The sequence below is a fragment of the Pseudorca crassidens genome, chromosome 4, assembly GCF_039906515.1.
Source record: "Pseudorca crassidens isolate mPseCra1 chromosome 4, mPseCra1.hap1, whole genome shotgun sequence".
Lineage (NCBI taxonomy): Eukaryota > Metazoa > Chordata > Mammalia > Artiodactyla > Delphinidae > Pseudorca > Pseudorca crassidens.
The window spans coordinates 19,198,257-19,221,559 of record NC_090299.1 but is presented as its reverse complement, the minus strand read 5'-3'; the positions used below and the strand labels follow the sequence as shown (position 1 = coordinate 19,221,559).

General features: G+C 34.4%; 1 protein-coding gene across 7 annotated transcripts in view; it reads left to right on the top strand.

Annotated features, from left to right (window-relative positions):
* The window catches only part of BLTP1 (bridge-like lipid transfer protein family member 1), a 208,573-nt gene extending 185,713 nt beyond the window's left edge, over positions 1–22,860 (top strand). For all 7 annotated transcript variants that reach the window (XM_067735145.1, XM_067735146.1, XM_067735147.1 and 4 more), the window contains 15 exons: positions 656–857; positions 4,130–4,330; positions 5,127–5,306; positions 7,567–7,704; positions 8,414–8,671; positions 9,576–9,726; positions 10,139–10,296; positions 10,414–10,606; positions 10,821–11,038; positions 13,946–14,197; positions 14,887–15,090; positions 16,244–16,438; positions 16,850–16,984; positions 19,556–19,721; positions 22,111–22,860. In XM_067735145.1, the coding sequence (XP_067591246.1) occupies positions 656–857; positions 4,130–4,330; positions 5,127–5,306; positions 7,567–7,704; positions 8,414–8,671; positions 9,576–9,726; positions 10,139–10,296; positions 10,414–10,606; positions 10,821–11,038; positions 13,946–14,197; positions 14,887–15,090; positions 16,244–16,438; positions 16,850–16,984; positions 19,556–19,721; positions 22,111–22,327 (2,868 nt within the window). In that variant the 3' untranslated portion in view covers positions 22,328–22,860. The remainder of the gene's footprint in view (positions 1–655; positions 858–4,129; positions 4,331–5,126; positions 5,307–7,566; positions 7,705–8,413; positions 8,672–9,575; positions 9,727–10,138; positions 10,297–10,413; positions 10,607–10,820; positions 11,039–13,945; positions 14,198–14,886; positions 15,091–16,243; positions 16,439–16,849; positions 16,985–19,555; positions 19,722–22,110) is intronic.
* The last annotated feature ends 443 nt before the right edge of the window (positions 22,861–23,303 follow it).

Sequence of the window (23,303 nt, the reverse complement as noted above, 5' to 3'; positions counted from 1 at the left end):
CATGGCCGCTGAGCCTGCACGTCCGGAGCCTGTGCTCCGCAATGGGAGAGGCTACAACAGTGAGAGGCCCACGTACTGCAAAAAAAGAAAAAAAAAGAAACGCTAATGATCATCTGTTCAGATTAATTTCTACAATAGCAATTTGGCCAAAAGAACTTCAGTCTGATCTTCTGGAGTTTTTACACAAGCTTTTTTGAAGATCTGATGAAAACATGTAATGAGTGAGGGCTTGAAAGTTTGTAAAACTTCAGTTATTTATGCAATAGCCTTTTAAAATTTTAGTATAAAAGGAAATCATTTCCTTTAAAATACTTGATTATGAACAATATGAACGTAAACATCTTTAATGTTCTGAATTATCTAAATGTCTACATATTTACTGCTTAGAGATAGTTCCTCAAATATTTAGAGTTTTTTAAATGATACCATTTTGTTAATATACTTTGGTTAATGTATCGTGTGTCTGTTTGAAAAAGGTAGGACACACTAAAGACAAAATTCTTTTAAGTAAGACAAAATTCTTTTAAGTGTCAAATAATAAATTTGGTATATGTAGACTGAAATGGAAACTGAATGTAATTTTTGGAGTCCAGTGGGAAAATTTTTAATCATCTAGCTCCTAGAAACTTTTGTTTTGGCTTTCTGCACTTTTTAGCCCTCACAGATCAAGTTTAGCTGTTTACCGGTGTCAAGAGTAGAATGCATGCTAAAGCTGCCATCCCTGGACTTGGTGTTTTCTTCAAACCGAGGAGAACTGGAGACTTTAGGGGCTACGTATCCTGCAGAGACTTTATCCCCTGGAGGTAATGCTCCTCAGAGTGGAACAAAGACCTCTGCAAGCAAAACTGGAATACCAGGTGTGGAAACATTCTTTTATTCAATTGGCATAAAGCCAAATATTATTTTAACAGTAATATATATTGCCAAATAAATAAATTTGGAAAAGGAGAATATTTGAGAATTAGAGTACTTGTAGAAAAAAATCTATAGTAGATCAAAGTTTTGAGTGTATTTTATTACAAAGGAATGGCAGTGGGATAGCATTTTGTTGTTGGTTTCACGTACGCATTACATGCACTATGAGGTATGAGTGATAATGTGTTCAAGTACTTCTGAGTGATTTTATGCTATATTTTTACATTACAAGTAATCAGTGTTGCAAATGGTAAATAAGAGATGTAGTATTATCTTGCAAGGATTTCTTATCACACTGAATTAAAAGTATATCACATTGTGTGTGTGTGTGTGTGTGTGTGTGTGTATAAAAAGACTTTTTAATGGTAAATTTTGTTACCTACCTCAAATGTTTGTTTCATGAAAGGTTTAGTTTTTAAAGCAGAACTGATGATTTCCTGATGAGATAGTCACACTTCACTGTATTAAAACTGTGTCATTTCTGCCCTAAAAATCATTTAGAAATCACAAATGCAAAAAAATAAAGATTTTCTTGGCCATTTTTTAAAAGAGAGACTAGAATGAATGAAAATTGATGAGAGAACTAATGTTCAGTGTTTTCAAGCAGTGGGGGGGGGGGTGATTCTGCCCCCAGGGGATATTCCGCAATGTGGAGAAATGGCTAAAGCAAAACATTTGCTTTGCTGTGTAAATCTCTGAAAATTTTCAAAACAAAAAGTTGATATTTTACAAATAAGATTTTTGCTAATGCCATAGCCCACTGTCTTACACTTAGCTCCTAAATATTGCTGCTGGAATTGTATTGTAGTCAACAACACGTTGGAGCGGTAGTGCTGGTTTTTGAAAACATATTTTTTTGATTATAAAATTAACTCATTGTTTATTACAGAACATAAAGAAAACAGAAAAGTATCAAAAATGAAAATAATAATATCCCTTTATCAGTTCCTACCTACTCTCTAGCATTTTTGTGAAGATATGATCTTTTTCCCAGGAAAGACTGAAATATGGTCTCTTCTGCTATGTAACTTTCAGAAATTTTAAATATAGGTTTTCCCAAATTATTAAGTATTTATCTCTAAAATAACTTTAATGACTGTATGATATAACATCATTTTGATCATATATTTGAAACTCTCTGGGCTCTTTGGTTTTTATTTTGTGAATAATATTGAGATGAGTATCTCTGTATATAAATATTTTTAAACATCCATAGGATTAATTCTTAAAAGTGGAATTCCTAAGTCAGAGAGTGCAAACATTTTAAGGTGTTTGATATATTTTACGCTCTAGTAAGACTATAAAGATTTCTGCATCTTCACCACAACGTATCTGAACGCCAAGTTCACTGTACTCTTCCCAACACTTTGCTTTAAATTTATTTTCAATCATTGTTAATATGATTGACTAAAACGGGATTTTATTATTTTAATCTATATTGTTACTTTATTGGCTGTTTGACAGAGGGGGATAAATATGCCCATGCCCATTTCTCTGTTGGGATATTCACTTTTTTCTTAATGACAAAATATCACAAATTATTAACACAAATTATTATAGCAGTGTATATGTACTATGCTAGAAATATATAATGAGAGGAAAATAAAATGAGCAGCTATTTTTATGTCCACATTTATTTTAGAAAATTAACGAATGAAACAGCACCTCTTATTCTATCATCATAAAGCATGAAAGAAGGAATGATGATGAGAATAAATGTATAAGAAATGTAGGTTACGACAATATCCATTCTTTTAAAGGATCTTTATTGAACTTTACTGAGTTCTGGGTCAGTACTAGGGGTTGGATATACTGTAGTGAACTTAGCTAACAGACATAGTGCCTGCTAATATGGAACTTAAATTGAATTTGGAGAAACAGATAATAAGCAAACAAACATGTTTTAAGTGGAAACATGAAGTAGGTTAAATATGAGTTAGCCAAGCAGAGAGTTGGGGGAATAAACACTCCAGGTACAGAATACAAGAATTCATGAAGTAGGAAAGAGTTTGACAACTCTGAAAAATAAAAAGAATACAACTAGTATAAGTGGAGCATGGTGAACAAAGGGTATACTGGCATGAGCAAGATTTATATAGATAGGAAAGAGCCGTATCATTCAGGGAAGCCACCTGAGAGGTTAAGCAGGGAAGTGGACGTGATTATCATTCACACTTCTAGAACACTAGTCGAGCTGCAGTGTGGCAGTTGCTTGGAGGAGAACAAGAGTGAAAGGAAGCAGGCAGAGAAGTTGGCCATGTCAGCAGCCCAGAATTGATCATTGTTTAGGCTAGAATAGCAATAGTAAGATGGACGAAAATGGACATACTTGGTATATGTTGTTAGACATAGAAATGATATGGTGATAAGTTGCATGATAGGAAGTTACAAGTGGGAAGGATGACAGATAGCGCCCAGGTTTCTGGCTGAGCTATTTGCATGGAAATGTTACTTAAAGAGATGGGAAATACTGGAAGAAAAGCAGATTAGGGGAAAAGATCAGTTCAGTTTTGGACATGGTAAGCTTTGTCTTACCATGTCGGTGATCACATGTCTGTGATCCATTCTAGTGGGATGTCAAGTAACCAGCTGCAATATATGAATCCAAAAGAAGTCTGGTCTGGAGATACGTATTTTAGAATCACTGGCAAATCATATAAAGCTCCATTCAGACAGTCTCATATTTTTTTATGTTTAAAGCATATTTGGAATTAGTCTGTCCACCCACGGTAGATGTTGCCAGTGAGGGCACGTAGCTGCCTAAGAGAAGGAGATCCTCAACTTTCTCTATTTGTGTACCTTACTTTGTTTCCACTGTTTCTGGGAAATGTGGACTCCAGCTATATGGTTTGGGTTTTTTACAGTTCATTCTTCTCCTCCATTGCTTAAAACCCAGCTGTTTTGTACCTCTTCCACAGCCTGCTCCCTGTAGAACAAAGGAGAAAAGAAACAGGAAACCATGGAGTTGGCCAGTCATATGTATAAATAATTATTTCAAAGATGAACAGAATATTCAGCCTTAGTTTATGAATTAACTGGAAAATACATCTAAGTCCTCATTTTAATTTCAAGGATTTAACTCTATTGATCGGTTAATGTTTGACTATTTTCACTTTATTTTCAAGTCATGTTTGTTTCTTGAGACTATATTAGTGACAGTTTTTTAAATTTTCTGTGGCTTATAAATATTTTGGTGTTCTTGTGTTCCCTGTAGGTTTGTCAGGATTAGGCAGCCCTCTTGGCAGAAGTCGACATAGTAGTAGTCAGTCAGATCTGACCAGTTCCAGCAGCAGTTCATCTGGGTTGAGCTTCACTGCGTGCATGTCTGACTTTTCACTTTATGTATTTCATCCATACGGAGCAGGGAAACAAAAAACTGCTGTTTCTGGCCTTACACCTGGATCAGGAGGATTAGGTATACTTAGCATGTCTGCATCTTTTTCAAATTTATCGCATCTTTTCAAGCTTTGATCTTTTTAGAAATGTTATCTTTAATAATGGATATAAAATGAGATCAGAAACTTTACTTTTCTTCTTGATAATATCTATCCTGTCTCTACATAATAAGTAGAAATATGAAATAAGTAATGTAGGTAAATCAATTATATAAGAATTTTAAAACTCCAAATATCTTATAAGTGATATACACTGTGCAGTCGCTTCAGATATGAGGTTACTTATGTTACTTAAATTTTAAATGTTTCATCAAATCATTGTCTATTTGTATAAAAAATTATATTTTATAAATAGTAAATTTTTAAAGGGTGTGCATCACATTTGTTAATTTAAAATGAGACTATTATTACTCGTTATTTAGTGAACTTAAATTCCCCTGGCATTTTAAAGTGCAGATTTACCACTAAAAAATGCATAGGATGTTGATATTAGTGAATGTCTCTTGACTTATTTAGACAAATAAAGACACACACTCCATGTCCATCCTAATTTTTGCTGGAGGGACGCTGTAAAAATCATCTATTATGTTTATGGGCTTGAACCTATAAAATTATTGTTAGGAATGCCTAATGCTTATTAGGTCATTCTGTTTAAATTTTTACTCACTTAAGTGATGTTATTTGATAGCATATTCTAGCCTATTGGATAATTTCATGTAACTAGGTAGTTGTGTGTGTGTGTATACATATGTATATGGGTGTGTGTGTGTTCACACGCATGTGTTTTTGGTTTGTTGTTTTTTTTTTTTTTTAAAGGGAATGTGGATGAAGAAGCCACTTCAGTCACTGGTCGAAAAGACTCACTCAGTATAAATCTCGAGTTTGTAAAAGTGAGTTTGTCTCGGATAAGGCGTTCTGGAGGTGCCTCATTTTTTGAAAGTCAGTCTGTAAGCAAGTCTGCAAGCAAAATGGACACTACACTAATAAATATATCTGGTATTCAATTTTATAGTTTTTTAATTAAAATACTGTTTTTCCAGAATTAAATAAGGGCCTCCTTTTTGTGTTTAATTATTAAATACATTTAGTAATATTAAGCATTCAGTGACAAATTGATTTAAAGGAGAAGAATAACTGTCCAGCCAAGTATTATCTCAGTCCAGGTAATCAATGTTAGAAATATGATTGCTAGATAAATACATGGAAATATCACCCAAGGGCCAAAATATGCCTAATTGAATCACTGAAAACTGCTTCTTCGCTTCTCTACCATGAATTGGTAAAGTTTATGATTTTTTGTTTGATTTTTTAATTAGAAATTCTTAAAACACTAAGGAGAGATGAGTGTTGAAAATTTTTTACTTGGTGTCATTAGATCTTGAGTTGTGTGCATATGTGTTGCCAGCTTTATAACTAGTTACATAACTATGGACAGATTCACTTGCTCATTTTCTTTACGTTGTGATTTGAGTATTTAAAATTAAATGCATGTAGAACATTTTGAAGAATTCAGAGTACTATGCAAGTGAAAATTTTTAAAATTATTAACTGAAAAGATATAGTAAGTATACTTAACTCACTCAACACAATATATGTTTGGTCATTCAGCAAACATATACTGAGCCTTTATTTTACAGTGAACTTGTGCCAGGAACTCTGCTAGATGCTTGAACGTGCAGGCATGAATAAGGGAAGGTCTTATTAGTAGACAAATTACAGTGCAGTGTGATAAATCCTATAATGGAGGTTTACTTAACGAGGAGGAAACATATTCTGCTTTATATGAGTGATCAGAGAAAGCTTCACAAAGGAGATGATGTTGGGTCAGATCTTCAAAATTATGTAGGAATATCCTTGGCTATAGCAACATGGTATTTAATGGTACAAAAGTGTCAGAAAGTATGCTTTTGGAGCATACTTTGATTCACTGAAGCTGAAGCATAGGTATAACTGAACATTTAGTTAGTTGTACACAGTAGGTGAGGCCAGAGGGAGAGAGGAGTTGGCTAGAGGTAAAGCTGGTAAAATAGCCCAGGACATGATTGGGGTAGGGGGGACTCATATGCCAGGCTAAAGAACAGGGTTCTGATCCTTTGGGCGGGGAGAAGCCCTTAGAATTTTTAAGAAATGATATGACAACACTGTCCCGAAAGATGACAATACTGTATTGTACGTTTAAAAATCTGTAGCTGGTAGATTTCATGTTAAGTGTTCTTACCATAAAAAACAACCAAAATTATATATGGATTATAAAATAATCTGTTTACATTTTAAAAAAAAAGGAAGATGCTTCAGATTGATGTTTTAGGAAGGGAGTTTTGATGGTTGAATGAAAAGAGGTGGTGGAGTGGAAAGATGCTTGAGGAAGCTGTTGAAACAGACTAAGCAATAGGGGATGAGGGCCTGAGTTGTTATAGGAAAAAAAGAGTAGAGGGAATGGTTTCAAGAGAAATATGAGAATCCACAAGCTTAAGGACAAGTTGTATGAGGAGCAGTAGAGGAGACAGGGATGCCTCAAACTTTTAGCTTAGGTGACTGAAGGGACAGTGAGGTCATTAACTTAGATAGAAAATAAAGAAGGAAATGGCCTATACGACCTTGAGGTGAAAGGGTCTGGTAGGCAATTGGCTAATGGGCTGTGTGGTTATGGGCTCAGACTGAAACAGACACTTCAGGTTTGGGAGATGTTGGCATGTAAATGCAACAGAAGCTATGGTGGAGGAATAGAAGGCACGTGAAGCAAAAGCAGCAGTGTGCTCAGAGCAGAACCCCGGGAGACAGCCATGAGAGTGCTTTCAGATTGACAAGTGGCCGCTTTCTGTCTAAAAGGAAAATAGTAGTTTTTGCCATACAGTTATTTGGTTTGCAGCTACTTTTGAGGAAGTTTGTATTCTAGCTCATCCTGATGATTCATTTCCCATATTTGAGAAGAGCTCTATGTTAAAGCTGGAAGCTGTTTGTAAGACCGATCTTTAGATCCTCTCTGAGAATTTCACAATATCATCACTTGATAATAGAATTCCAATTTGCCCTCACCTTAAAAATGGAACTAACAGTGCAGAATGTGCTATTTTTATCATTTGTGGAAGGAACACATTATCACTTACTAATCATACTATGTAACTTATTTTGGTATTTCATGAATTGTAATAGAATTATAATTCAGTTGTGTAATATCATGTCCTATTATTACCTACCATGTGAAAATATTAAAGGTTTTGGAAATGTGTTCTAACAAACTTTATTTATGTATCAGCTGTTTGTGATATAGGGTCTGCTTCCTTTAAATATGACATGCGCCGCCTCAGTGAAATTCTAGCATTTCCAAGAGCTTGGTATAGGAGGAGTATTGCAAGACGCCTGTTCCTTGGAGACCAAACTATAAATTTGCCAAGTAAGCTTGTTTATGTAATTATAAATTATACTTAGGCTGCTTTTCATTTTGATTACAATAGTAACAAGATCCATGATTGATAACACAAACTTTGTCTTACTTGGTAAGTTGTACCCTGCAATTCTTTCACTCATTCAGCAAATGTTAGTGGAGCCCCTTTAATGTGCAAATAACCACTGGGAATGCACTAGCACTGGAGGTCACAAAATACTTGCACTCTCAGGGGTTAAGTTCAGCTGATTTTTATTCTGTAATGATTACCCTGTAATCTTTGTAAAATCTGGAAACACAGAAATACATTTAACCAAGTTAATCATGGTTAAACATGGAAAACAGAATATATTGGGGACATGCTATCATATTGCATTTTTTCTCTTGGACTTAGATATTGTTGTAGTATTACACTGCGTAAGTGAAAGACAGAGTTAGCATGATACAGTAGAAAATATCAGAAATCTGGGTCTGGGTCTACTCCCTCATCTGTAATATGGGACGGAGTGCCTGTCCTACCCATCTCATGGAGTTTCTGTGAGAATTTAAAAAAATAACATGCTGGAATGTACTTTGCAAAATGTACATCATACAGTTGTCAGAGAACTGGAAGGAATATAAAATGTGATTAGAAATGGTGGAGTGGTGAAATTCCTTATTTTATAACATGATGATATTACCCTGTTAATTTTGTTTTTGCTATCTACTTTTCTGTTAGCATCTGGCCCAGGGACACCTGATTCCATTGAAGGTGTAAGCCAACACCTTTCCCCCGAATCTTCAAGGAAAGCTTACTGCAGGACCTGGGAGCAGCCTAGTCAGTCAGCCTCTTTCACCCACATGCCTCAGTCACCTAATGTGTTCAATGAGCATATGACAAACAGCACCATGTCACCAGGGACGGCAGCACAGAGCCTAAAATCCCCAGCTTCCATAAGGTCAAGAAGTGTGTCTGATTCTTCAGTTCCCCAAAGAGGTAACACTGCTCTCCTTGTTATCAGTAGCCCTCCAGTGACCCCAAGATAAAAATCTTAATTAGTTACTCCCAGACTTCTGCCCCAACTGCAGGAAGTTACTCTCTTGCAGGTTTTTATGGAGATGCGGGGTTGAGGGAGGAACCTCAAACCAAACAACAGACAAAGCACTTCACAGTATTTGCTAGCAGAAGAGACAGCTGGATGGCTAGTCGCTTTGAAAAGGGATAGGGAGAGAGGAATAAGCATAATGTTAGCATGCACCACAGGAAGTAAAACAGACCTACAGTGTTGTAAACTCCATATTGAAAAAGTTAATCTTTGCATTCTTTCAGTCTTTCAGTCATTCTTTTATTCAGCCACTATTTTTTTTTAACTCTTATGTGCTCAAGGCTCTACTTGTGTCTAAGTATATAAAATGAATGATGTAGTTCATGTCCCAAGGTAAGATTAGAGTATAATGAGCCAATGCAGGACTCAGGATGTATACTAAGTCCATAAGAACACAGAAGACAGGCACCCCAGCCAGCCTCTGCATTTCAGAATGGTACCTACCTTCCAAGTTCTCTTCTTGGCAGCAGCAACTTATGATTTTCTCCTTTGGTAAGAAAATCCTAGGGTGATAAACGATCTGTGCTGCTATATCCCATGCACACCAGAATCTCCTCATATAAGATGGAGCTCATACAGAACTATGAGCTTTCAAGAAGTAAGGCTGGCAACCCTTACTGACCGTTCAGTAAATGGTAACTATTAATATTTTGGAGGCAATATGACAGCTAGTAAATGTTAGGTTTTAACACAAGAATATCATTATTTTACTCTCTGGATTATAGTGATGGGTAGTTTTTGCTTTGTAATTGGCTGAGCATCTATGTGAATGTACATTTGATTTTCTATTTTTAGATTCACTTTCGAAAACATCAACTCCTTTTAACAAATCGAACAAAGCGGCAAGCCAACAAGGGACCCCATGGGAAACACTTGTCGTGTTCGCTATCAACCTGAAGCAATTAAACGTTCAAATGAATATGAGTAATGTAATGGGAAATACAACGTAAGCTATTCAGATACAAAGAAAATATATTTAATCATTAGTTGTAATTTTTCTAATTGTAGTAAAGCAATTCAAAACCTTTTTTTAAAGCTGCAATGTTTGAGACAGTGAAGACAGTAGATAAAAGATTATATACCTTTATCCTGAAAATGGTTTAATCCTAAAGATACTGTAACATAAAAACAGCATGAAATGTGTTCTAAAAAGATAGAAAATGATAAGGAAAATAGCATAATTTTCTAGTTAAGAAGAAAGCTTCATCATTAATGTTAATATTCAAATGTTTACCATAGTTTTTATAAGAAATGTATTGTTTCATTGCCCAACTTTTTTGAAATCATCTAACTCCTGTTTTAATTCATTGACACGGGAAGCCATATGTCTAATTAATAACACTTTTTCTTTTTTATAGCTGGACAACTAGTGGTTTGAAGAGCCAGGGCCGTCTGTCAGTAGGAAGTAATCGAGATCGAGAGATAAGCATGTCTGTTGGTCTAGGAAGATCACAGTTAGATTCTAAAGGAGGAGTAGTTGGAGGGACTATAGATGTCAATGCTTTGGAGATGGTTGGTATGTTGAAATTTTACAACTGAACAATATGTTGAAGAAAAGTATTTGAAAATTGATTTTGATGAGTTTTTTCCCATGAGGCATTTCTGTGAAAATTAATTATTGTTTCTATTTTAGCTCATATTTCTGAACATCCAAATCAGCAACCCAGTCACAAAATTCAGATTACTATGGGTTCTACTGAAGCTCGTGTTGATTACATGGGCTCAAGTATTCTCATGGGTATCTTCAGTAATGCTGATCTCAAGCTTCAGGATGAATGGAAAGTAAATCTGTATAACACACTGGATTCAAGCATGACTGATAAAAGGTATTTAGTAAAATATTACTTTTTCAGTACTTTACATGACTACTCAACATATTTTCTATCATCCAGTGAGAAAACACAAACCATTTTTCCTGCACAGTGATTTTATATCATACAATTAATATGAATGAAAAACTGGTGGGGAAGAGACTTTTTCTTGTGCTTTTAAACTGTCTTATGTAATATATATGATAAAAGATTCTGTTTTATGCTCTAGTGAAATTTTTGTCCATGGAGATCTGAAGTGGGATATTTTCCAAGTAATGATATCAAGATCAACTACACCAGACCTGATAAAAATAGGAATGAAGCTGCAGGAATTTTTCACTCAACAGTTTGACACCAGCAAACGAGCTCTGTCTACCTGGGGACCAGTTCCTTATCTTCCACCTAAGACAATGACTAATAACCTAGAGAAAAGTTCACAAGAACAATGTAAGAGTTAGAAGACTAAGGCTTTATATATGCTTTATCTTTCACTAAATATGTGTTAATTTAAAATAATATCGATGTACCATACTTAAAAAGTGGTCCATATGCTTTTTATCCTGCTCACTCAGCAAAGTACCCAATTTCCTACCCGCCAGTGGAATTAGAGGCCATCATTTGGGAAGTCATTCACATTCATTATCTCCTCCCCCTGCCACAGCTCATCTACAATCATGCCATTACTACAGATTACATCACTACATTACAAATTAATTCTTACCTTATTACATAATTACAAGTTACAACTAATGATTAGATATATTTTCTTTTATTCTGAATAGCTTACATTGTATTTCCCATTACATTACTCATGTTCATTTGACTGTTTAATACATACAACTATATGTATTCAGATACAATACATGCTCTTTAATACTAAATATGACAACACCACGTTCTGGTTTAGAGCATGGGCTATGGAATCAGAATGTCTGAGTTTGGATTTATTACCTGTGTCATATTAGGCAGATTTTCATTCAGTAATTCAAATTTTTATTATGTATCAACCGTGTTCTTAAGCACTGTTTTAGGCATAGGAGATCTACTAAGTAGAAAAAATTCCTATCCTCATGGAGCTTACATTTTAATGGGAGAGACAGACCATAACAAATTTGCTAAGTAAGTATGTAAGATAATTTCAGGTAGAGAGAAATGCTGAGAAAAAGAACAAAGCAGGGGCAGGATCACAGAGCCTGTGATACATACTGTGAGGATAGCTGTTTGAGAAAGGGTGGTCAGGGAAACCTTTTCTGAAGTGACAGCTAGGCTAAGATCTGGGGAAGAGAGTTCTGGGCAAAGTGGGCAACTGAAAGGTGCAAAGCTCCTACAGTCGGGAGGAAACTTGCTTGTTTGAGGATCATTAAGGTGGCCCACTGTGGTGGAACAGAGTGAGCAAGCAAGAAAACACTGGACACGAACTTAGAGAGGCCAAAGAGAAGATTTTTAATATGATGGGTAGCTATTGGAGAGCTTTGAACAGATCTGATATTATTTGATTCACTTTTTAAAAAATTAATCCTTTTTAAAGCTGCTGTGTGGGGAACAGACCAAGGTGGTTAAGAATGAAAGTAAGGAAATCACTGCAATAATTACCATTACCATTGCTACAGACTTACATGACCATTGTAAGGAGGATTTTCTGAGAGTCCAGGCAACAGACAATGGTGGCCTTAACTAGAGAGATAGTGGTAAAAGTGAAAAGTAGTCAGAAGCAGGATAATTTTTAATGATTTATTATCATATAAGCAGTACATGTGCATTGGGAAAACAAATGAGAAAACATATACAAGCAAAAAAAAAAAAAAAAAAATCACATTCTACCCAGAAATCATCACTGTCAACACTTTATATACTTTCAGATACTTTTCTATGCGTGTGTGTGTGTGTATGTATATATATATACATACACACACATATATGTACCTTTTACCAAAACATTATTCATATTGTTTTGTAGCCTTTTCCAGTCAACAGTCTCAAACTTTCCATTGTGCTAATTATCTCCTCTAGTCACCTCAGCACAGTCCACAACTGATCTAAAATTATATTTACAACTGGTTTGTCCAAACCAGTATATCCAAGATCACAGATTAAAAATGGTTATGTTCCTTTACTATTTTTAAATTCAGTATAGTCCTTTTTTTAGTGACCTGACTTGCTGAAGAGACTTGGCCAATTGTCCTGCAGAATATCCTACTTTCTGGGTCTTTTTCAGTTGCTTCTTTGTTGTTTCATTTATCTTGCTCCCCTAGTCCCTGCATTTCCTTTAAACTAGAATTGGTATCAGACATATATACAAATAGAGGAGTGTTCCCAAAAATGCATGGCCTGGATTCTTCCAAAAAGTCTTTGTCATGGGAAACAGACAAACGGGCTTAAGGAATTGTCTTAGATTAAAGGAAACTAAAGAGATATGCCAACTAATGCATGATCCTTGCATGATCATGATGTATGATCCTTGGTTAGATCCAGAATGAGAATTGTGGAAAACAGCCAAAAGGATATTATTGGAATAAGTGGGAAATATAAATATGAATTGTACAGATGACCCTTGAAAAACATGGGTTTGAACTGTGCAGGCCCACGCACAGATTTTTTTTCAATAGTAATGAATACTGTGGTACTACACCGTCTATGGTTTGTTGAATCCTGAGGAAGTGTGGATGTGGAGGGCCAACCGTAAGTTATACATGGATATTCGACTGTGCAGAGGGTCAGTGCCCCTAACCCCCATGTTGTTCAGTGGTCAACTGTATATCTGATTAGTTGTTCTTGAACTTTAATGTGCACCTGGAGAGCTTTTAAAATGCAGATTCTGATGCAGTAGATTTGGGGTGGACATAAGAGTGAATTTCTAACAAGCTCCCAGGCGATGCTGATGCCGCTGGTCCTCAGACCTCACTTCTGAGCAGCAAAGGGTATAAAAGATTTTTTTTCCAGTACTTAAAATCAGGGATCTGCCTTTGATTTCTAGGCCTTCACTGGTTCACTTCACCCCTCTTCTATTTCACTTGAAGAGTCTAGATGAAATACCTAGTTTACAAAGATACTGTGAGAATTACATAAAATTTCATGCGGGCACTTTGTAAATCATTAATCATTACAGAAGCATTAGTTGTAATTATTATTAGCAAGTTGCTACTTTCCTGAGTTCTAGCCATCCTTACACAGCATCTTTTCCCAGACTGTATCCTTATTAGCTTCTGCTTAATGTTAACCAGGGACTGAATTGTTGTTTTCATCTGTTATCTGAGTCACTTCAGCTGTAGAAAGTAGCCACCTGCTGTCTTCCTACTCAGCATTCAGGATGTTCATGAGATATTTCAGGATAAGTGGTTTTTTGTTTTCTTGCAGTGCTCGATGCAGCTCATCATCGACATTGGCCTGGAGTATTGAAGGTGGTATCAGGATGCCACATATCCTTATTTCAGATTCCATTACCGGAAGATGGAATGCAGTTTGGAGGATCAATGAGCTTACATGGAAATCATATGACACTAGCTTGTTTTCATGGTCCAAATTTCCGTTCAAAATCATGGGCCCTTTTTCACTTAGAGGAACCAAATATTGCTTTTTGGACCGAAGCTCAAAAAATCTGGGAAGATGGTAAACTGACACATTTTCAGCTTTCACTTTTCCTCATCTTCTTATATGATTATATATGACAAAGTAATTTTCTTTTCTCGTATCTTTTATCTGTTTTTCTTATGGTATTTCTGAAATCCATCTCTATTTATTATCATGTATCTGACAATGTCAAGGAGTTCACTGCCAGTATCTATAAAGTCTGGGACATGTTAAAGGACTTATTTCTGAACTTACCATCTCACTCTGTTTCTTACTTAGGCAATTAAAGTTTTTGCTGCTGTGGTTGGCCATAGTCATTTGTAAAAATTTGTAAAAATTGTAAAAATTTCTTATAAAAACATGAAGAGAAGACGATACACAGTGGTAGTGTAAGGAAATTACTTGCCAGTCAACACTATTTTACAAGACTTTTATGGGCAGGCTGTGCTTTTACCTCCACAGTTTCTTTTAGCTTTAATTTTCTACTCAGTGGTTTCTTAATGATGAAGGAAAAAATGGTTGATGTTCTTCATCTTCTTGGGGATAGATCCAGTTATAACTACAAGAAAAAGTATTTGTGAATTTTTTTCTCTCTTTTGTACTCCTTAGTTTTACAGCCTTCTGTATCTATGTATGACTTACCTAGCTAAATTTATTGCTCTAGGGCCACAACTTTTCTTGCATCTAAATATAGTTTGTTACACTGAGAAACTTTTTTTCCCCTCTAGGCGCTAGTGATCATTCTACATATATTGTACAAACACTGGATTTTCATCTGGGCCATAATACCATGGTTACCAAACCATGCGGTGCTTTGGAAAGTCCTATGGCAACAATAACCAAGATAACAAGGCGTCGCCATGAAAATCCACCCCATGGAGTAGCAAGCGTGAAAGAATGGTTCAATTACGTTACAGCCACAAGAAATGAAGGTTAAAAGTTTGATTCTTTGGAGAGATTTATTTTGTTTTCTCTATTTGGGGCTTTGTTGACTGTGTTTAGAATTTAAGTGTAGGGAGAATTTCCATTTCTTTAAACAATTTTCGTTTTATTCCAGCTGCCTTAAGTAGCAATATTAGTACATGATTCACCACCCTAGTAGTGCAACATCTCATGGACTAAAATTATTTTATATGTAACTGAAAACATTCAAAATAAAATTGGTTTAAATAAATGAAATTAAGTTTATTATAACTGGAAAAATATTTTTATAGTAATGTTCACATTGGAGGTTTGGGAAAGTTATTATACAACTAAGTAATAGAATACCAAAAATTAAGGTTCAGGATGGCTGGAATAAAATGAAACTAAATATTAGTATTCCTGTGAAGTCATAAGTTTAAAGAAAGTGCTTTTGATGAAGTTTTAAAATTCATTTTCATTTTTTAATTTATTCATTTTTTCAATCCTCTCAGAATGGAAAAGAAGATGGCTTGGGCCTCATGGAAAATAGTTGTTATGCACAGGCAACCCTAGGGATCAGAGACTGTTAAAAATGTTCTCAGAACAAAGGAGGATAAGGAAGTAAATTAGATTCACCGGTCTTGTAGTAATTCAGTCATGAAAATTCTTATTCTGCGGTTGTTTTTGTGTCAGAGTTTAGAGTACTGCTTTTACCAATCATTTCATCTGTATTAAAAAGCTGACTAGACTGGGACATGTTAAGACTTGAATGTTTTACTTAAAAAAGACCTCCTGGAACTTCCCTGGCGGTCCAGTGGTTAAGACTTCGCCTTCATTAAATTCAGATACGATTTCAATTGAGAATAATATTCAAAATTCAAGAAACAAAAAAACACAATTTACTGGATTTATCCAAAATCATGTTATAAAGCTTCAATATTGAGAATAGTGAGATATATATTTGTATATGTATGTATATATAAATATGTGTCCATATTTATATCTATAGAGGCATATAACTAGTCTCAAAATCAAAGCTTAAATATGGCTCTCTTTTTTAAAATGTATTCATTTTCCAGCCTTTTGAAATGATAAAAGTTCTGTGTATCAATGTCATGAAAGCTATATGCTTATCAATGCCTATTGGTTTGATTCTTATTGTCTTTATCATTATGCTTGTAGAGCTAAATCTGCTTCGTAATGTTGATGCTAATAACACTGAGAATAGCACTACAGTGAAGAATTCTAGTTTGCTGAGTGGATTCAGAGGATGTTCTAGCTACAATCATGAAACAGAGACTATCTTTGCATTACCAAGGATGCAGCTTGACTTTAAATCTATTCACGTTCAAGAACCACAAGAACCTTCATTACAGAGTATGTGGAAAAACAATCTTTAGTTTCTAAAGTTAACTAAAAGAAAATTCTAAAGGATCTTCAAACTTCTTTTTTTCCCTGAAGGTTATTTTTGTAATATAATATAATGAAATTGATCTTCTGGTTCAAATTGATTTTCTTACCAGCTGTATGACCTCTGGCAAATAATTTACTCCATTTGTGCCTCTTTCTCCTCCAATGGGGCTAATAGGACTTCATCAGGGTTTTATGAGTAAATGGCATATACTTGGAAAGTGCTTAGTTAACTATCATCATCATTCTGTAAGTCATATACAGAAATTGCATTTAAGTGGAGGCATTTACACGGACCCATGTAAATCCCTTGTTAATGGGAAGAGGAAGGGACTTATTTCAATAATCTTTTACTGTAAAAGAACTTTGCCATTGCAGACGCCAGCCTGAAGCCAAAGGTAGAATGCAGTGTGGTGACAGAGTTCACTGACCACATTTGTGTGACGATGGACGCTGAGCTCATCATGTTTCTTCATGATTTAGTGTCAGCTTATCTTAAAGAAAAAGAAAAAGGTGGGTAACGTATTGGTTTTGGTTTTGTTTTTCCCTTCAAGCTTCAGGAAAGGCAGCTCTCACTACAATTTATATGGATTTTTATGGTCTAGTGATAAAATGGGTAGAATGTGTCTCCTTCCTCTATGAGTTACAAATATCAATAAATATATATTAGTAAGACTATGTGATAGACTTTCTGAGTATCTGCCAGGTACATTTCATTTTTTTTCTAACCATATCTCAAACTGAATGGTTTTATACTTTACACAATGTTTCCATATATGTTCTGTATATTATCAGGTCTAGTAAGATAGTCTCACAAAGTTAGAAAAGAAAACCTCTTTGAGGAAATATTGCTGGTCAAAGTGAAATGACTAGAGAAACAACTACATAATAAAGTTAGCAAGAGTTACATACATAATTGGGAAAACCGAATTAAAGAAGAAGATATATCTGTCTAGAATGCACAGAATGTTATCTTTTTTATAAATATTTAGACCTCAGTAGTGGTGTCTTGTTTTCATGAGCTAGCTAACATTGGTTTTACTCACTGGAAACTTAAATGTTGGCCCACTAAGAAACATATGGTGACCCTCATATCCATATGGAATTGGCTGAATATATTATGGTGTGTCCATACAATGAAATGGAATACTCTGTAGCTGTTTAAAAGAATGAGGTAGTTTAAAATGTCATGATATGGAATGCTCTCCAAATATATGGTCTTTATTCACTCAATAAATATTTATTGTGCAACTATATGAATATACAATGGTAAAAACAACAGATGTGCTTTTAAAAAAACTGCTTCGAATAGATGAAATTTATTTAATTTATTAAATATAATCGTCATACTATAATTACACTATAATAACTGCTTCATTTTTTCCAAGAAGAAAGAAATATAAAATTTATCTTGTAGATATTTCAAAATAGCTTCATGATGAATGTTTGAGTGAAGAAAACAAAGACAGATTATCAAAAGACCATGTGGAAAGAGTGTAAACATAGCATACATAAGTTGAGTTGCTCTTCCATTACTATTTAATCTAGATGTGCCAAAAATTCAGTGAGAGTGAAAGCAATAATGATGGCTGGGAGAAATCTATGAGCCATTCAAGTAAAATGACTGCAGGCGTATAATAGGAAATGTTATGTATAATATGCATAGATCCAGTCTTCACATAGAGCAACAAAATATACCATCACTGTTAATCCTCTTGTTTTTCTCTCTGCCTTAATATTTAAACAATGTGGAGAAACACAGATTCTAGATAAAGCTGTGAAGTGCAGAATTCTTTTCTAGTCTACCTAGGTATGAATGCCTGCCAGATTTCTTTCCCTCAGGTATTATGTGGAAACTTTGTCACTTTATGAAATATTGTGTTGGCCTGCCATGAACTGTGTGTATTTCTTTTAAAATGTATTTTTTCTAGAAATTGTTGTAAGACATTATTTCATTGCGAAAAGAGGAAATAGGGACTTGATTATCAGACTTACAGTAACAAAACTATTACTTATGGGGATTTTCATTATAAATAAAATATTTTAATAGCTGTAAGTATATATTTTTTAAAAAAACTAAAAGCAAGTAGTGTTGGGCAAAATAAATATAAACATGCCTCAGAAAATTCTTAACAGTATGTAAGACTAGAGCAGAATCAACATATTCCTAGAACATCCAGATAAACTGTTGTACTGTAACCACCATCAATAATAAACAAAAGCAGAGCAACAGACCAGGCAATAACTGAAGACATCTGTATTCCGATGTGGTGTGAGGGTACGACTTCATTCCTGGGTTCATTCCCAATCAATATATTATCCCACTGCTAATTAACAGTTATAACCAGAGCTACATAATACATATCATATTTCGTATTAATCATTATTTTATGCCCAATTTGTGTCTTGAAAACCTGTGCCCTATAGAAATGCTGTATTTATTAAAGATCATATGAAAGCTACTTTTGTCCCAGATTCAATTTTAAATATATCATTTATGATCACCAATTTTAAAAGACTTCATTTTTCATAAAACATTTGAGTACTCAACTATGAAGAGTGAAAAGACTGCTTACCTAAAAAACTCCTAAGTTAGTGCAGCCTTTCAAATATATATATATAGGCATTAACATTAAAAAACCATTGAGCTGTACTCTTTAAACGAGTGAACTGTATCTCAAAAAAGCTGTTAAAAAGTCATCCAGCTACAGGCATTTTTTTAGGAGCCCTACAACTGTCAATTTCAGTGTCCTGTGCCTGCTATCAAATATTCTTTACTGTATGTTTTAGGCACACAGATACATGTAAAACATGTGCTATTACTCAAAAATAAATGATGACATGTTATTTCTAATTCTTATGAGTGAATAAAATAACTTCGATATTGTCTTTCTCCAAGAAATACCAATAACTGGCACTTACTTATGGCTTATTTTTAAATATTTTTTAAGAAATGTAATTAAATGAGGCTTTGGCCAGTTTATAAATAAAAACAAATGGAGCCAATTACTTTGTTCATTTAGTGACTTAAAATAAATTTATAAGATATGTATTTGCAATATTAATATATCATTTTCCTTATAGCTATTTTTCCACCTCGGATTTTATCTACTCGACCAGGACAGAAAAGTCCAGTTATCATTCATGACGAAAATTCCTCTGACAAAGACAGAGAAGACAGCATCACTTACACTACTGTGGACTGGAGAGATTTTATGTGCAATACATGGCATCTAGAACCCACTCTTAGGTAAGGAGTGGGTGTATATATTTACCTATTTCCTATGAGATTATTATGAGAAAAAGGTTATAAATAATGCAGCAGGTTAAATATGGTTTACCAAAAAATATTTTTATGTTAGTCACTTACAGCCTCTACAGCTTCTGACATATTTTTGCTGCTCCTTTTTTCCTTTGTAAGTGCTTCTAAGCAAGGCAAAAGCAGCACAAACAACTGAGAATAGCTCCGTGCTGACTAACTATCCAGTGTGTGACATGACATCCTGTCAGTTAATCAGTAAAAAATGAGAGTAACTCCACTTTTGCTGTTGCTATTATTTTTTCACCATCTCAGCAGGATGTTATTTTCAAGTGTTTGAGGTAGCTACAATAAACTGTTTTGTAAGATGCAGAAGTCATACATCATCATTAAGTAGTCATTACAATTTTTCACATATGTCATGACAATGTAATAGAACCTACAGTGTCACAGTGTCTTTCTGTCTGCATACTAAGCAATATAAAACCATCCTGAAATGTCAGATTTAATTCAGATTCAGGTTCCTTTACTGTGTCATGTTCTACTACAGTCACAATCCCAGCTACATCACATTGTTTCCATATCAAACTTTCCAAAGTATTTTCTAGTTTTAATTACATTAAACTTCTGCTGTAACTAGCAGTACTTGCTTTGTATGTCCTTGTGTGTGATTTAACACAACCTTCCTATTCCTCTTTCCTCTCATCTGCTTTGTTAATCAGATTATAACTGTCCATCATGCAATAACAGTATCAAAAAAAGTCCAGCACAACATTCTGCAGAATGATACATATTTCATTTAGACAACGTTATTATTCAGATATATTTATGCCACAAAATCATTCTAAACTAGTAAGATCTCCATTATTCAGTGGACTCCTGTATAAGCAGAAAGTAGTGACTTTGTGTTAGTAATCTGTATTTAATAAAATATGTTGTAACCAAATCAACAATACACTTTGGTATTAATAGTACATATACTCATGAGAAATATCAACAGTGTCAATATTAAAATACTGCAAAGGTCCTAATACAGAAAACCGTCCATTATATGTAAATATCAATAAACATAATGAAATTGACTATCTTTTAATTTAAAATGAGAATAAAAATAGTTAAATTTGCTATAAACATATATATACACACATATATATTATATATGTGTGTGTACATATATATATATATATATATATATATTAGATACCTATCAAGAGATTAAGCGATACAATATACTGGTGGAGCACGTGGTTAAGGGCTCTGGCTCTAAGCCCAGCTACATAGCATAGTGGCTGAGTGACCTTGGCCAAAGGATCTAATGCCTCAGGTGCCTCACATGAAAAATTTGGAAAATGGTATTACCTACCTTCAAGGGTTGTTACAATGGTTACATGAGTTAATTAATGGAAAAAGCTTACAACCATTAGAGTTTTAGCAGACCAGTGCTTAATACCCTCCTTTTCCCTACCTAAGTTCAGGATCAATTGAAACAGCAAGAGGCAGCTGGAAATCAAAATTACAGCTTTAATACTTATAAAGCTGATAACAGAATGTGGTTTGGTGTCAAGCAACAATGTCTTTCTATTATGAAGTCTAGGTTTGGACTTACCTACAGGGTCTCAATGATGCAGAACTCAGGAGGTGGGGGGCAGAGGGATGCTAGAGTTGTGCAGTCAGCAGCCTTGTGTACTCACGTAGCTACAGGCAGCCACGAACCGTCTTGGGCTAACTATTTAGGGGCCTGTCCTTGAAAAACCTATGGCATGGAGGAACAGTTCAAAATGAGAAGCTCCTGAAGAGCAGGTAGGGAGGAGGGTACTGAACTACACTACTCAGTTCCTCTGTTAATTTGCCAATCAGATAAATCACCAATAAGGGGGCAGAGAAAGACCAGGAGTGTTTCACTAACACTGTTCTTCTATATGGAAGAAAACGGAAAGAATAGGGAGAAAATGGTTCTTCCTTCAAACACGTTTAGCACATAGCAAACACTTAGTAAATTTTAGCCTTTTTCTCCCAGCTTTATTGAAGTATAATTGACAAAACAGATATTTTAAGTGTACAACATCATGATTTGATATACGTGAACATCATGAAAGGATTCCCCCCATCAAGTTAATACCATCTTTTAGAATGAGCCAGATGTCCTTGTAACTAAGATGACTATGTAACTTGAGGCCTAAAATAAATTAATCACGGTGAAATTCACTAAATGTCGTTGCTGTGTAGGCTCACACATTTTTTGAGTGCTATTACAGTGAATCCAGGAATTGTAGGTTAGATAATCATTTGCATCTACTGAAAATACTTTGTCTTGAACCTACCTTCAGGACTGTGCTAGGGCACTATACTCCTTAATAATAATGACTTATAATTATTTTAGATTAATTTCTTGGACTGGAAGAAAAATTGATCCAGTAGGCGTTGATTATATTCTTCAAAAATTGGGCTTTCATCATGCCAGGACTACTATTCCTAAGTGGCTTCAAAGAGGAGTTATGGACCCACTGGACAAGGTTCTGTCAGTTCTTATTAAAAAACTCGGTACTGCACTACAGGATGAAAAGGAAAAGAAAGGAAAAGATAAAGAAGAACACTAAAAATGTAACTTGATCTGTGAACAAATTTTGATTCTGTCTGTTAAGCTTTATTACACTGGAGTGTTGGGTTTTTTGTGTTTTTTTGTATAGTAAAATTACTTTAAATATAACTTTAAAAAATTCTACTTTTGTGGCCATTATATTAAAAGTTTGTAAGTTAACCTGTTTATTGTAGTTCTACCATTCTGTATACAGTGAAGTATTGCATGATGTAAATTTTGTGAAAAACTAGATTAAAATATACACATCTGCTCAGTAAGGTTTATAACTGTATTATGTGCAATATGATTCCTGCATCTTTAAAATATTTTCAGAATAACTGTGAATTTCCTTTGTTATTGGCCATAACTTTTAGAAAAAAATTTGTTGATAATGTGACTTTTTTTTTTTGGACATTAATTGCTTTTTCTTTTTTTTAAGTGTAGACTTGTATAAATATCTATTTGTATATAGTTTGAGTAATTGTGATACAAATACATACCACTAAAGTATTGTTTGTAACTATTGTAATAAAGTCACAATAATTGGTTTCAGTCTGTAGTTGTTTGAGACTTTCTTCCTTTTATAGCTTATTTTATAATTAATAGATGCCCAGCCTGTGTCAGTTACTGTTTTCACAGAAAATAATACTTATAAAAAATTATCTCAGGGAGAGGTACAGCAGAGGCTTCAGAAATATTAGGTATTGTTCTATTTCTTAAGCTACTGGTAAGTACACAGCTATTTGTTTTATTATACTATATTCTTTATATATTTATATGTATTCCTTGTGCATATGAATATGTATAATATTATACATGTAAATCTAATAAATAAATTTTAAAAGAAAAGCAAAATCTAAAGTAATATTCAAAGGTAGCTATAATACTGTTAATCACAACTCAGGTTTGAAATCTAGCTAAGTCAACAGTCAGTTTAAAGGCTGGGTAAAACAGCAGAACTGAAGAACCATGAGCTAGAAAATGCCTCAAGAAAG